This window comes from Xenopus laevis, chromosome 7L (assembly GCF_017654675.1).
Source record: "Xenopus laevis strain J_2021 chromosome 7L, Xenopus_laevis_v10.1, whole genome shotgun sequence".
NCBI lineage: Eukaryota > Metazoa > Chordata > Amphibia > Anura > Pipidae > Xenopus > Xenopus laevis.
Window position 1 is genome coordinate 112,978,432 of NC_054383.1, and position 16,122 is coordinate 112,994,553.

General features: G+C 39.1%; 1 protein-coding gene across 2 annotated transcripts in view; it reads left to right on the forward strand.

Moving 5' to 3' along the window:
* Positions 1–15,388, forward strand: part of tmem145.L (transmembrane protein 145 L homeolog) — a 56,550-nt gene extending 41,162 nt beyond the window's left edge. For both annotated transcript variants that reach the window (NM_001095175.1, XM_018224599.2), the window contains 7 exon segments: positions 2,184–2,264; positions 3,743–3,821; positions 4,360–4,453; positions 7,272–7,444; positions 8,409–8,529; positions 10,324–10,515; positions 12,059–15,388. In NM_001095175.1, coding sequence (NP_001088644.1) covers positions 2,184–2,264; positions 3,743–3,821; positions 4,360–4,453; positions 7,272–7,444; positions 8,409–8,529; positions 10,324–10,515; positions 12,059–12,295 — 977 coding nt within the window. In that variant the 3' untranslated portion in view covers positions 12,296–15,388.
* The last annotated feature ends 734 nt before the right edge of the window (positions 15,389–16,122 follow it).

The window sequence follows — 16,122 nt, forward strand, 5'->3', positions numbered from 1 at the left end:
CATAATGGTGTTATCTGTTATCCACTATTTAACCTGTGCCATATAGACTTTTGTCAATTTCCGCCATTGCTTAACAGCAGCTTGTTTATATGAACTATAGTAGTGTTTCTGAAGCAAATACAGCAGTCTTACCAGTGCACTTTCATGTATTGGTGTTACAGTTCCTTTAAGGTAAGAACATACCAATTTTGGAAATACTGTATCTGTTATCTCAAAAACCCCAGGTCCCTTGCATTCTGGATAACATGTCCCATACCTGTACCATAGTTACTAACTAACCTGTCGTAGTTAGTAGGGATGCATCGAATCCAGGATTCGGCCAGGATTCAGCCTTTTTCAGCAGGATTCGGATGCGGCCGAATCCTTCTGCCTGGCCAAACCGAATCCGAATCCTAATTTGCATATGCAAATTAGGGGCGGGAGGGAAATCGCATGACTTTTTGTCACAAAACAAGGAAATAAAAAACATTTTCCCCTTCCACATATGCAAATTAGGATTCGGTTCGGTATTCAGCATATCTCTCGAGAAGGATTCGGCCGAATCCAAAATAGTGGATTTGGTGCATCCCTAGTAGTTACTAACTAATGTTTTTCTTCTATCCCCCAGCATCCATAACGCAATGGTCTGTGTGTTCATGCTTTTGTTCCTTACAATGCTAAGTGTATATTACTAGAATGAAGGGAATATTTAGGAGCAAGAGCATACACTGACCTGCTTTGCCTAACAGTTGCCCCCCTGCATCCAGCATCCACAAAGCAAGTTTATTGATCATGTGACCCTATGTAGTTGAACATGCTGGGATTAAAGGAAAGGCAGCGCAGCTGGTGGGGAGTCAGAAGCTGTAGCTTCATTCAGTCAGCTCTTTTAGAAGTTACAGTTATTAATGAGCATAGAGAATCTTAACAGAGAATCTTCATATTTAGTTAGAATAAACCCAACACAGCACTGTGAAGGCTTTGATTGTACTAACACATTATACAAGAACATTGGATCTGTGGCAATGTATTTTATTGGGTGTGGGTTTGTCTAGAGAATCACTTCAGAAGGAAAAAATGGGTTAATATGTATATCACTTAACTAGACCCACCTATTTTCTCTGTATCTGTAAATAAATTACTGACTATTTTCACCTTTCTCATAAATTATTCTTGATATATAGCAGAGGAGATGCTAGGGCACATTTATAATTAAAAGTGCTGCGGGTGCATTGCCTTTGAATCCTGGCACTGTTTATCACATCAGATACGGCTGCTTGATACTGATGGGTGTTGAGAGATAACTGATGGGTGTTAAGAGGTAACTGATGGATTTGCAGCAAAGCTGAAGCTCCTGTAATCATTAATGGAGAAGCAACAGTCCTGTCAGTGACTGGGATCTGTGACGGTGACAAGATATGTAGGGGGCGGAAGTAATATCTTCTGTTGTACAGTAATGTGAAATATGTTGGTGATTTATAATAATCCAAATAACCCAATTTTTTTAATTATTTCATTTTTCTCTGTAATAATAAAACATTACCTTGTGCTTGATCCAAACTAAGATATAATTAATCCTTATCGGAAGCAAAACCAGCCTATTAGGTTTGCTTAATGTTTATATTATTTTCTAGTAGACGTAAAATATGGAGATCCAAATTACGGAAAGATCTGCTATCTGGAAAACCCCATGTCCCAAGCATTTTACATAACAGGTCCCATACCTGTAATATCAAAGTGGAACTCCAAGGATGCCATACTGAGACAACTGCCCATGCTGTTTTTTAATTCAATCACTGCCAGCCACAAGGATAATTTTTGCTACCATTTTGGTATCTGCCATGTTTTCTCTAAGAAATACCTATATAAATTGAATTAACAATGCATTTAAAATGATTGACAGTGTGCATTTAATGTACATTGGAAAGCTGTTTAGAAGTACATTATTTTTATTGTGCAAAATAAATTTTTATTTGGGTGGAAATAGCATTCACCTATTTATTTCTCATCCTTTCCAGGTAGGGTTGTCACCTTTTCTGGAAAAAAAATACCGGCCTTCCTATATATTTATCTTTTTTTCCCTTTTAATAACATTGGGATCAACCATCATGTTTACCGGCCAGGTGGCAACCCTATTTCCAGGCTATGTTTCTGTGCTGTTAAATACATGTTCCTATCCTGTGCATGACTGTGTTTCTCCCCCCTAGTTCTCAGCCTGCTCTTATTCTGCGTCTACTGGGGCCAATATGCACAAGACGGAGTGGGCAACAGCAGCATCAAAGTTCTAGGTGTGTATATAATGCTTGTATCCTGTGTGCATGTCTAAGGAGCCCATTTATTAAACCTCAATATTTTTCTGGTCAAGGTTTTTAGGGGGAAAACTCGATTTTTTTTGTGGAGAAATAGTTATTCAAATTTTTTGAGATTTATTATAACCCCAAAGCTGCTAAAAATCTGAATTAGAAAATCTGTCTCAAACCTGTCAAGGTCATGTAGATGTCAATTTCGAAGTTGTTTCTTGACATCGTGATCTGCACTGGATAATCTGAAAAGGTTTTCACTGGATAATCTGAAATAGTTTTTGCAGCAAAAATGTGATAAAGTCGAGTTTTCAAAGCATCAACTGTACAATATGAATTGACAGTTGATTTTGTTTCCGATTTTTCAGTTCAGTTGGTTTCGGATACTTTAACAGAAAATAAATCAGTAATTTTTCAAATTAGCCGTAGCAGTAATATTTGGGCACATTAGTGAAATGATCGGCCACTTGGTCTATACTGCTGCCTGTGTGCTGAAAGTGTTAGCAATAGACATGTAGTGGCACATAGTGATACACCGCTCTCACATACTTCTTTAGGGTATTTAAGTGTTAATAAACGTACTGACGTGCCAGTAACTAAAGAAGTATGCGAAAGCGGCGTGTCTCTACGTTCCAGTACGTGTCTATTGTTAACACCTTCAGCACACAGGCAGCAGTATAGAACAAGTGGCAGATCATTTCACTAATGTGCCCAAATACTACTGCTACCATTACTCGATTCCTGTAATTTAATGTTAATGGTTCGAAGAATGGTCTGAATGGTCGGCCCCCACATATTTTCACCTCACTAAATCTGGCCCTGGTTACAAAAATTTTGGGCACCCCTGGTTTACAGGGTTTACAGGGCGACCCCCCCCCCCCCCCAGAGCTGCTTTAGAAGGTGAAAAATGACAATTTACACTTCAATATTCGAAAAACTGTCACACATAGAAAATAGAAAGTAATTGGGAAAAGTCTTTATTTCTGGTAAACTACAGGAAACCAACTGAACTGAAAAAAGTGTTGGAAGGTGAACAAGCCCATTAATAGAATGATGTACACCATGGTATATATCTGTTCGTTGATGCAGTCCCGCGATCCAACCGTCCGTACTGCTTTAATTATGATCCGATATCGCCCACCTTGAAGGTGGGCATATTGGGGAGAGATCCGCTCGTTTGGCGAAATCTTCAAACGAGCGGAACTCTATGTGTATGGCCACCTTTAGAGGGAACATTGCTGTTGGATGAGCTCCTTGTGGGCCTAGTGCAAATCACCTAAACTCCCTAGGCCATAGGCACCCCACTTGTATGTGACTCTGTGTTTGACTGTGCTTATCTGAGGGCAGGTGCTGTGGAACATTAATAGCACTATAATAATTAAAAGAAATGATACTTAGGGGGTACGTAGGTGGTATGTAGGAGAAGAGAAAGGTAGAACATGAAGACTGTGTGCTCTGTCTTTCAGCCAAACTCCTGTTCTCCGCCAGTTTCCTGATATTTCTGCTGATGCTCATCCTACTGGGAAAAGGATTCACAGTTACCAGGTGATAAATGGACACACATCACAGCATGTTACCCTAACTACATGAGAAATCACACTTCATCACTTCAAGTCAGTAGCACCTCTCCTTGCTTTATAAAGAAAAGGTTTCCAAATAAAACCACACTACACAGACTCAAAACGGGTTGCATTATCATAACTTTATGCAATGGTGAATTATAATCAGACTTTTGGAACAGAAGTCTAGGGCCCTGGGAGAGGTATAGGGCAACATGTTGCTCACCAACCCCTTGGATGTTGCTCTCAGTGGCCTCAAAGCTGAGGCTAATTTTTGAATTCCTGACTTTTGGTTGGATAAAAACCAGATCTACTGCCAAACAGAGCCTAATGTAGCCTGCAAGTCCACATAGGGGCTACCAAATAGTCAATTACAGCACTTGACACCCCCAGGAACTTTTTTATGTTTGTGTTGCTCCCCAATTCTTTTTACATTGGAATGTGGCTCACAGCTATAAAAGGTTGAGGACCTCCCTTCTACAGAAATCCATACCAATTGTCTGTTGATTCTCTTTTTCCTTTAGAGGCCGCATTAGTCACCTGGGCTCCATCAAGCTGTCTGTATATATGACACTGTACACGGTGACGCACACGGTGCTCTTTATACACGAGGCACAGGTGAGAGGCAATAAGAGCAATCCATGCATTGGTAGGGGTTTATTTACCAACAATGGGCATATCACACATAACTAAACATTTATCAGTCTACTAAATGTATATTATAAAGAAAAATCTCTAATGGATTGCTGTGGATTTGTCTTGTTTTAGTAACTCGGCCCAAGTAACTCCTTATGGTAGGGATGAAGAGCGTAATATTTTCTTTGCCACTGGGTTTTTTGGCAGGTATAGCTTAAAGGAGAACTAAAGCTTAACTAAAGAAGTAGTCTAGAAATGTTGTACATATTTTGGCTTCTGTACCAGCCCAAGGCAACCACAGCTCTTTAGCAGTAAAGATCTGTGCCTCCAAAAATGCCCCAGTAGCTCCTCATCTTCTTTTCTGCTGATTCACTGCACATGCTCTGTGCTGCTGTCACTTACTGAGCTTAGGGACCCACTCATAATATACAGTACAAATAGAATATACATGTCACAATATAAGGCTGATTAGTAATTAATACAGATAATTACTACATGGCAGCACAGAAACTACTGCAGCTAGCATCAGAATTGAATAATTAGCTTATATTACACGCCAACCTCATTTTCTGCTTGATCATTTACGAGTGTCACAGACACTTTCCAAGATGGTGATTCCCTGTGATAAGTTTGAAGTCCTGGATTATTGCTGCTATTGAGAAGCTGAAACTGTATTTTGGTGCAATAACTTTAGTATATAAAATATGGCATTTTTAGCCATATTTAGTTTTAGGGTTTAGTTATCCTTTAAGAACAGCTGAAGTGCTACAAGTTGTCCATCCCTGGGTTACGATATATTACGCTTTACTGTACTCCTGTGCTAGCTGGTTCTTCCCTCCTTGCAGTGACCTTAGCTACTACTCTTTGTTTCCACCTTCCTTCTTATCTGCAACAATCGGCTGATCTATCACATCTCTCTCTCTCTGTTCCTTCCTTCAGGAATGTGAATCTGCTCAGTCCCCATATTCATCTTTTTCTCTCCCTTCCAGATGTCTGACCTTGCTTATTTGCCGTGCATGCATATCTTACCTGAATATAATGGATACAATATACAATTTGCTGTGAATGCAAAAAAAAAAAAATTCTAAGTATGATTTTTAAAGTCCCTTTGCTGTTGTCTCTTTTGTTGTTGGACTTCTTGATTTGTAGCCCTGAAAACCTCTGTAATAAAACATGTAAAGCCATAGCAACTAATCAATGTTTGTTTTTTTTTTTTAAACTGAAGACCATGAAATGCTATTTACTGGTTGCTATAGGTTACTAGGTCAGAAGTGCCTTTTAATACACTAACCTGTAGGTCTCCTAAGGGCTTGTTTGTGTACTGTGCTTATCAGATGCCATCAATCTTATTTCTCATGCTGTGGCATAGGAAGTTTGCAATTTCCAAAGTAGATAGCAGCACTCCCATATAGCATTAAATGCCTTTATTTCAAGATATTCATCTGGCACAGCAACGTTTCGGACCACCTGGTCCTTTTTCAAGCTGACAAAGTTAAAAACTGCATAATTGGACTTCCTTAAATATCCACATTAACAATGCCACCTAGTGGTTACAACGTATCATAATGTTACATAAGTATCAATCGTTACATCATTCAGTAAACAATTTAGTTACAATTACATCATATCTATTTGTATATTAGCCTACTTAGCTTTTGTTGCTTCAATGGTATGATATCTAGTAGTCACTAGGAGATAAGCAAAGTGATGTGTCATATTAAAAACACTTAAAATTCATAAATTGTAAAATTTGGAACCGTAACTGGGAAACTGAGTGTCCTGCCTCACCAAAATGACAAGCCACAGGATGTCATTTTGGTGAGGCAGGACACTCAGTTTCCCAGTTACGGTTCCAAATTTTACAACAGATTCCTAGGCCTAGGAGAGGTGGTGATAGGGTAAAACAATTATTAAGGTGTGAAGCAAACTGGATTAAAAAACTTGGAACCCTTACACCAGGTGGTCTAAATAAGGAATACGAACTGTATCCTCTGTTATAAATTTACTTTCTCTAGGTCTGCTTGGGGGACACAGGGACAGTGGGTATAGCTGGAACCACTAGGAGGCAGGACACAATAAAAAAATAGAAGCTTGACCCCTCCTCCTCCTGCTATACCCCTCCTCTGTAGGCAGAGACACTCAGTTTCGTTGTGTCCTCAGGAGGTTAGGACCGTCTCCTGCATTCAGGAGTATTTTACTATTTATTTTGCTCTTTTGATAAAAAAATCTTTTGATATGAATATGGCAATTTTATGAATTTTAAGTGTTTTTAATATGACACATCACTTTGCTTATCTCCTAGTGACTACTAGATATACCATTGAAGCAACAAAAGCTAAGTAGGCTAATATACAAATAGATATGATGTAATTGTAACTAAATTGTTTACTGAATGATGTAACGATTGATACTTATGTAACATTATGATACGTTGTAACCACTAGGTGGCATTGTTAATGTGGATATTTAAGGAAGTCCAATTATGCAGTTTTTAACTTTGTCAGCTTGAAAAAGGACCAGGTGGTCCGAAACGTTGCTGTGCCAGATGAATATCTTGAAATAAAGGCGTTTTAATGCTATATGGGAGTGCTGCTATCTACTTTGGAAATTGCTACAAGGATGTGAAGGTGAACACATCAATTGGCGTGCACACCTAAAAAGTAAGCTTGTGAATCTAAATGCTGGATGCTCTTCTATAGGAAGTTTGCAGGCAAACTTACTTGTTTCTTAATTTTTCATTAAAACAACAATAATTTGCTGTATTTTACATTCACAACTTGTTTCTCTTTCTGTCCCATAGTTCTTTGATCCTGCTCAAGTCTTGTACACGTATGAGTCCCCAGCGGGATACGGTAACATTGCGTTACAATTTCTTGCCTACATCTGGTTCTGTTACGCTGTGCTGGTGACTCTCAAACACTTCCCAGAGAAACAGGCTTTTTATGTGCCCTTCTTTGCAGCCTATACTCTCTGGTATGTATGAGGGAAATGTGTATGCTTGGGTATTCAATCAGTGCGCAGGTTGGACACATATTTCTGATTAAAGGCATAGGAGTAGTGCTTTGTAAAAAATACCAGTGGTATAGGTATCACACAATTACACAATAGAACACTAATGGTGTATAGACGGAACATAGTGCCAGGGAACAGTGCAGTATGATGGAGTCATCTAATCATGAATCTAATGGAGATGCAGGGGTTATATCCACATCTAGGACCTGGAACATGACCGAGTGCAATAGATTTATTGCCACCAACTAAAAAAAGCCTACACTTTGCACAGTGTAAGGATAAAAGGGATGAATTAATATTATGATTTATTATTATGATCTAGAGATGATTCAGGGCTGGGATGGTTGGTGAGGTTTATGAGCCTGGCAATGTATAATGGACTGGAGAGGTGACAGATTTTGGAGCGAAATACAAACCTTTGCACTGTGGTACCAAAATGTGCCTGTACCTGTGCCAACACAGTGGTTCCGGGTGCAGGCAAAGTTGGGGGGCGGATTGCAACATAGGGGCTAATAATCAGCTAGTGATGAAAAAGAATGACAACAAGCAGGGGCAGTGCAGTTGTAGTTACTCCACTGATGGGAACATTGTGTGAATAGGTACTCCGTGTGACAGACGTGTATGGTCTGGCAACAGCATGTGGCTCCTGTTTAATAGCAAACTGTTTTCTGTACAGTAGAATGACAGTGATTGGTAACACTGTGTGATGGGAGCAGACTATAAATGCAGTGAGGAATGCCTATTACGTTTAATTACATTACATTAAATTAGTTTGTCTTAGAGCCACGGGCTGTTTCTTGGCTAATGGACATGGTTTAGTGTATGGCATGATTAGTATCCTAATACAGTTTATGGGTCAATATAAGGACTGAGAGTATCCATTCATGGCTAATAACTCGTAGCTAAACACATTATTTGCTGGCAGGTTCTTTGCAGTTCCAGTCATGGCTCTGATTGCAAATTTCGGAATCCCTAAATGGGCACGTGAGAAGATTGTGAATGGGATCCAGCTGGGGATCCACCTGTATGCACATGCAGTCTTTCTGGTGAGTAGCAGTCACTACATTACAATACAGAAAATTCAGTTTCATTCGATGGGAAAATTTGTATTTTACAGAGAATTGCTCAGCACCATAACTATAGAGGAAGCAGGCCCCATGGCCTAGTTATTTGAGGGCCCCAAGTAGGGGGGGGGGGTCCCAGGTGACCCATGATGCATGTGAAATGATTTTGTGCCCAAAAAGAGGAGGGGTCCATCTAGGGGGCACATTTGCTAAACAGCGAATTGTGTTTTCTTACATTTCCACACAAAGACAGTTCGTAGCGACATCGCCTATTTACTTAGGGTTCTAAACACAAGGGCAAATTCGGGGAGATTTAGTCGCCTGGCAAGTGCATAGGCGCAGGGGGAAGGCAGTTCGGGGAGATTGTCACCCCGCAGAAGAGGCGATTAGTCGCCAGGCGACTAAATGTCCCTGAATCTGCCCATGTGCTAGCTCCCTAAAAGTTGAGTAACACACTTTGTTAGCTAAATACCTTATTGCTGGAGAACTTTCGCTGCATTTTGCCAGGCAAATTTTTGCGCAGGCGAATGATCATAAATCCGCTTATTTATCAAAGTGTAAAAATTTAAATTTGTTACCCTTTTCACCAAAATCATTCTGTCAGGATCTGACTGGCGATGTAGTTACATCCTCAACATTATGACCTCATATCCTGTATTACAAAAAATGTCATAAGCAAGAGTCAAAATGCTGGCGTTTTTCATATTTAAAGTGGGATTCATGCCACATTTGTTTTAGAATGAGCTCAAGACCTAGGACAATTAGAGGATCTCTGTCTTCATTTTGCTTCCTTGGACATTTTTTTAAAGAAATAGCCACTTCCAGCAATTTCACCAACATCACTAATGAATACATACATATCACCTTTATATACGCACTGAATTTAAATTGACATAATCATAACTTAACAAAGTTTTGTTAGAAAGGAAGTAACACTAGAGAAAATATTCTCCAATTTTCACACCAACAAATCATCTGAAACAACCCTTGTAACCATGCAATGATATGAATAAGAGACTGGAATATGAATAGGAGAGGTCTGAATAGATACAGTAGATGTGTAATAAAAAGTAGCAATAACAATACATGTGTAGCCTGGCAAAGCATTTGTTTTTAGATGGGATCAGTGACCCCAATTTGAAAGCTGGAAAGAGTCAGAAGAAGAAGAATTAATATAAATCAAAAACTATAAAAAGAAAAAGTTAAGGCCACTCGAAAAGTTGCTTATTATCGACCATTCTATAACATACTAAAAGTTATAATAGCTGGGACACTGAAGCTCTACTTCAAAGGGAAGTTCATCTTTTAATGCACTTTATCAGACCCCATGATAAAAATAATGCTGGTCATGTAATTCACACAAGACATTTTGGGGCATATTTATTATCAATGGAGACATTCATCACCAATGATGTTACCCATAGCAACCGATCAGATCTTTGTTTTTCTTTTCTAACTTTTATGTGACTGTTCAAATGTAATTGCTGATTGGTGGCTATGGGCAACATCAATGGTGATGTCTCCAGTGTTAATAAATATACAGTTTTGTATTAGATGTTTTATGCATCAGAATCCCCACAATTCCATCAGATACCTCCTGTTTCCCCATTATATTAGGGTGTTTGAGCCAGTGGTTATAATCAGGTACTTGAGTTTGGCATTTAGTGCATTTAGTGCATTTAAATAATTATTTTTTCCTGTAAAGCAGTCCCAAATATCTGATCACAACATGTGTAGCCTCTTTTAAATTTTAACTTACAATGAACTATTTTTCAGATTATTACCAGACCTTCAGCAGCCAATAAGAATTTTCCGTATCATGTGCGCACCTCTCAGATTGGGATTATGGAGCAGAGCACAGAGAAATTCCCGCATCACGTTTATGGAAATGTCACCTTTATCAGTGATTCTGTCCCCAACGTCACTGAGCTTTTCTCCATTCCAAGCAGCAATGGGAGTTCTGCAGGGGTAAGGAGCATCTCAGCAGTACAATTTACCATTGTAGCTATGCTAACATGCCATCAGTGCATTACAATATAGTAAAATGCGAATTTTCGTCAGCGTTTACTTTGCCACCTTTGACCAGGCAAACTGATAAGATGAAGCTATATCCTCCTCAATCTTATGTCAGTGACATCATATCCTGTATTCCGTAAACTCATAAAAGTTGTAAAAAAAAAACCGCTGCCATTCTTTCGTTTTTTAAAGTGGAATTGCCTAAAATAAAATAGTATAAAAAATGTTTTCCTACCATTTGAGGAGCACGCCACATTTGTTTTAGGGTGGGCTCATGTCTAGGGCATTAGACTAACTCTTTATTCTTTATTTAGCTTCCTTGGACATGAGTAATAAGTGGCCACTTCAAGTATTTGCACCAACATCTCATATAAATCTGTCTTTACGACCTATATATACCTGCCCTATTCAAAATGGTGGAAGTTTACTAATGAAGTTTAGAGAATTGAACGCTAGTAAAAGATCATTAAGAAATGCTCGCCCTGATGAATTAACGCTAGCGAAACTTTGCCAGCGTTTGGCTGCTGAGACGCAACTTTGCATTTTAGTGAATTGGCATACTGGTAACGAATTTATGCCTGGTGAAGTGTGGCGGAGAGTTCACAAAAATTCGCACTTTAGTGAATTCCCCCCATGTGTTCATAGCTAACTCTCAGCAGAGTGAAAAACAACTGTCTGGTAAGCAGAGACACTAGGGGGCAAATTCACTAAGCGCCGAAGCGCCTAACGCTAGCGTCAGTTCGATAGCGTTGGGCATTTTTGTTACTTCGCAAATTCACTAACGAACGCTGGCGTAAATTCGCTAGTGTTACTTCGCACCCTTACGCCTGGCGAATTTTCGCTACGGACGTAACTACGCAAATTCACTAGCGCGCGATGTTTTGAAGGTTTCCCAGGCATTTGTTGTGATTCTACGTATTCCTCCATTGAAATTTGAATTTGTCGCCGTATGCAAATTAACCATCGCTAGCGTAACTTCGCTTCACTTAGCGCATCAACGCTAGCGCAACTTCGCAACCTTACGCTACCCCTGTGCGCAACTTCGGATTTTAGTGAATTTGCGGAGCGCTGGCGAAACTACGCCTGGCGAAGTGCGGCGAAGTTACGCCTGGCGCAACTACGAATCTTAGTGAATTTGCCCCTAGGAGTAGGAGATGAAGTGACTTATCCAGGGTCACAAAGAGTTGCTACAGGGATTTGAACCAGCTCTATAATCAAAGGGAGATCATTTAACTTGGTGTCCTAATAGTATTTTGTCTGTTATGATACTAACAGGGATGATGGGTGTAAAAGTGATGCAGTGAGATACAGCAGCAGAACAGCATAAAGGTTTTATTTACAATTGCACTCCTTATGATGGTGCACATGAAATAGATCAGTGATCACTTCGGTTGTTATCTATAATCTTGTTACAATCTTGTTGGAGCTGTAGAATTGGAATGACCATCCTTATGATTTTATATATTTCCATTGATCTTTTTTGTCTTTTTAACAGATAACTAAGCCTGTACCGTACCCTGTAACTCTTGGGCAGTGCTACTCACAATTAACCTCTGACTCTCATCAAGTGATCAGCCCCCCGTTATTGAATGGCGTCCCTGGAGTTCAGAAGGTGCCCGTGGGAGAAACACAGCTTGGTGGACTTCAGCAACTGCATGCCCCCCAGATACATCATCAGAATGGGTTCCCTGAATATTTCAGCATCCGCTCTGCCGGACCACAACCCATGTAGAGCCATTATTGGGAGTGGGGACCTACTGCACATTGTGGTCCAACTTGAGCCAAAATGGACCATCTGAAGCCACACATAGACTGATTTTCTGAGCCAGACACCCTTCCTGTGTGTAAATGTTTGTATACATGAAAAAAGATGTGTGAGTAGAAATGTGTTGGTATATACACATACATGTGTATACTACTTGCTGTTACAGTATGTGTGTGGCGGTATGGATTTGCTTGTGTCTGTAGCCATTTCTTTCTATTGGGATATGTGTATCTTCCATAGCATTTCCATTACAGATATCTGCTAATTTTGAATGCCAATGATTTTATCCATTTGCATCTACCTATAGTTTTGGGTATTTTTTTCTGGGACTATTTCTTTCTCACATCCTCATTTAAGCTCTACTTGGTTTATATTTTTAAATAGAGGTTTCTGCCCTGTTTATTTTCTGATTTTCCTGTGCCATTTTGTATTATCTTTCCTGTCTATCATATCTGTAGTTTCCTGTCTCTCTCTGTGTCAGGTGTCTGTAGTTTCCTATCTCTCCATTTATCTTATCAATAGTTTTCCATCTCTCCATATATCCTATCTCTAAAGTTTCCTCTTTTTCCAATCATCTCTCTAGTTCCTTGTCTCACATGTTTCATCTGTAGGCTCCTAGTCTCCCTCCTTTCATGATGCTTCCCATTTACTTTTTTGATGTACCTTTTCTTATTTAGCTAATTAATTAGGAATCATCGTTACCTCGATTTGTTTCCTTGCTTACTCTTATTCTGACTGTATTGGACTTTTCCTGCAGTCTTTCTTGGTTATACCTGTGGGGAGATCTGGCTTCTTCATGTTTTATATGATGATTGATTTCTATCTTTTCCTGATCTGCTTCCCCGCAGTGTCCTAACTGTTTTGTATTCTTCTACTTGTTGAGTCAGACTGTCTTGTATCCTCAGAAGCAGCATTCAGTATCCTGTCTCTATTTAGTATTATATTTCCTATATGTTTCTTTCATTTATTCACAGTTTCCTAAGACTCTCAATTGTAGCTGTCTTTATAACCGTTTGTCTCTGTAGTGTTTGTCATTAGTCATGCTGGTTCTTGTCTTAGGCTATTCTGCCTGCCTGTATTTCCCAGGATTTCTCTGTTCCTGATGATTACTGTCTTAGGCACTGCTAGTTTCTCCTGTCTCTCTGTTCCCTCTGCCTATATTTTCCTTTTATGTGTAGTTTCCTATATCTCTCTCCCCCTGTCCTCTTTTGTCTCTTTTTTCTCTTTCTCTTTAGTTTCTTGTCGCTTCATTCAGTCTCAACATAAAAAGCTGTGTTTCATCTACTGGCTGCCTGTAGTTTCTCTGTATTTTCTTCTCACCTGTCTTTAGCAGCCTAATGTGTCTCTACCCCAACCATCTCTTGATCCCCATCTTTCTCTTTTCTTGTCTCTTCTTTCCAGCTACCTTTCAAAAAGATGAGGGATTATATATGCTGTGAAATAAGCACTGGGCTTTGGGAAAAAAACCCAGTATCAAGGGGATACCAGGCAAATACCTTCCCATATCTCTCCTACCATATCTAGTTTCCACTTTCCTGGCTCTTCTTCCCATCTGTCTCTTTACCCCAATCATCTCTTCATTCTTGTCTTTTCATTTGTGTGTCTCTTCTTCCCAGCTATCTATTTTTGCCCATGTTTCTCTACCGATGTCATTTCTAAATTTGTCACTCTATTGTTTGTCTCTTTTTTCAGCTATCTTTGGTGTCCCATATCTCTCAATTCCATTGAAATTCAGTTTTCTGTGTCTCCATTCTAACAGTCTGTCTCCCTTTGGAATTTTCTTTCTCCTACTTCTTAGTTGCCTGCTGTTTCTTCTCACAGTTGATGCACTTTAGGTCCCCAGGGGATTTTTGATTTTCTACAGATCCTTCTTGCCTTATTACTTTATTTGCTAAAATATTGCAAGCTTGTTTTGCATGCAGTAGGGCTCATTTACTAACACAAGTGCAAAGTGAAAAATGCATTAAAAATTGCACCAACGGGATGCTATTCATAAAGGAATTATTTGTGTTCATGCTCTCTCCTCTGTCCATTGCTTTTTTGCTTTGCTAAAAACAGAGTGCATGGACACAAGACAGCCCAGGAATCACTTCCAGAGATCCTTTTGCGTGTTGCACCTAAACATGAAACTAACATCGTGCTTAATAGCATGTTGGAAAGTACATTTATGCTAGCAGCTTTCGCACCATTTACCTGTGCAGAAAATTAAAGTACAGTGTTAAAGTATAGTGGTAAAGTACTGTCAATATGCAGCACATGCTACTTGGGCCCATATTTATGGATGAATTCTGAATTTTGTGTGAAAACTTCTGCACTTTGGACATTGCACTTTATTTTAGTATCTGAGACCTACTTGCTGCATGCACCTTTCTGCAGAATAATCTGAATATTTCAGTTTCATATTTTTTATTCTAAACTAGACCCTAGACATGCTGATGAATGGGAGCCTTTTCTTGGAAGTATAGTTGCTGATGTGTAGGTTTAGGTAGTGCGTGTCTGAACATACAGTTTGGTTTGACTCTTTAAGAGTTATTTTGTGTACTAAGTAAAGCAGCACTATAGATAGAGCACATACAGGGCGGATATTAATGTTAATGGGGCTATGGCACATAAATACTATTACACCCATAAGCATGTTTCTAATCTTTTTTTTGCCTCTTGTTAACTTTGATAGAATTGTGTTTTTTATAGTGAAGTTGAATTCCCAAAAGGTGGTGTAATGCAGCCCCCGTGCTACCTTGTTAACCCTCTGACTGTCCATGTACCTTCTGTCTGTACAGGAACCACATGTTCATCACATCTAATGCTTAAGTCTTTTATAACTTACTGGCATGTTAGAAGATCATGGAGTTCAGAAGTGACCTTACATTGCCATTGTTTCACTTCACTCTTCTAACAGTGGGAGACCATAGCCACCCATGTCTGCTGACCAGTGAGATTTGGTGCACCCTATTCATTTCAGGTGCTCGGTCTTCATTTCACAGCTGTTGAAGCTCTTCATATCACTTACAAGAAGGCAAGGGTATTGACTTGCAAAATAAATATCATTTTTATATACAATATGGGAAATTGTGTATTTTTTATATAACAACAGATTTGATGAAAATGTGTATTTTTGATGAGTTTGATGCCACATAATTTCTTTCCCCTATTTAAAAAGAAACTTCAATATCCACTTCATCCAAAATATTATTGAATTTTATTCACCAGTTTAGGTGGTACAGGTGCTTGGTTTATAGATAAGGAATCTTTATGTAATTTGCATCAAAATATCTTAAAGCAGACCTGTCACCCAGACATAAAAAGTTGTATAATGAAAGTCCTTTGCAAATGAAACATGAAATCCAAATTCTTTTTTTTTATTAAAGCATTCATAGCTGTTGTGAACTCATTTAAAAACCACAACTGTCAATCAAATATTGCCTGCCCCTCCTCTATGCCTTTAGGGGCGTGGCAGACTGCTTTCACTTTCCATTCATCACATAGTAGATGTCACTGCACATTCCCCCTCTCTCTTTACCATTTAATTGTGTATCCAGTGCATGGGGATGGACCCATTCTGGTGCACAAACAAGATTTTCAGATGATGCAAGGCTTCCTGCCTGCTTGCTATAAATATGAATTCCCAGACCAAAGGAAATAAGATTCAAATAATTTATTGAGTGTAATTAAAGTTTATTTTGCTTGACAAACGTGAGAAAAAGGATTTGGAATAATTTTTTGGGTGACAGGTCCCCTTTAAGGCAGCTAAAAACATTTAAACATTAAACTAAATAGGATTATTTAACCACCAA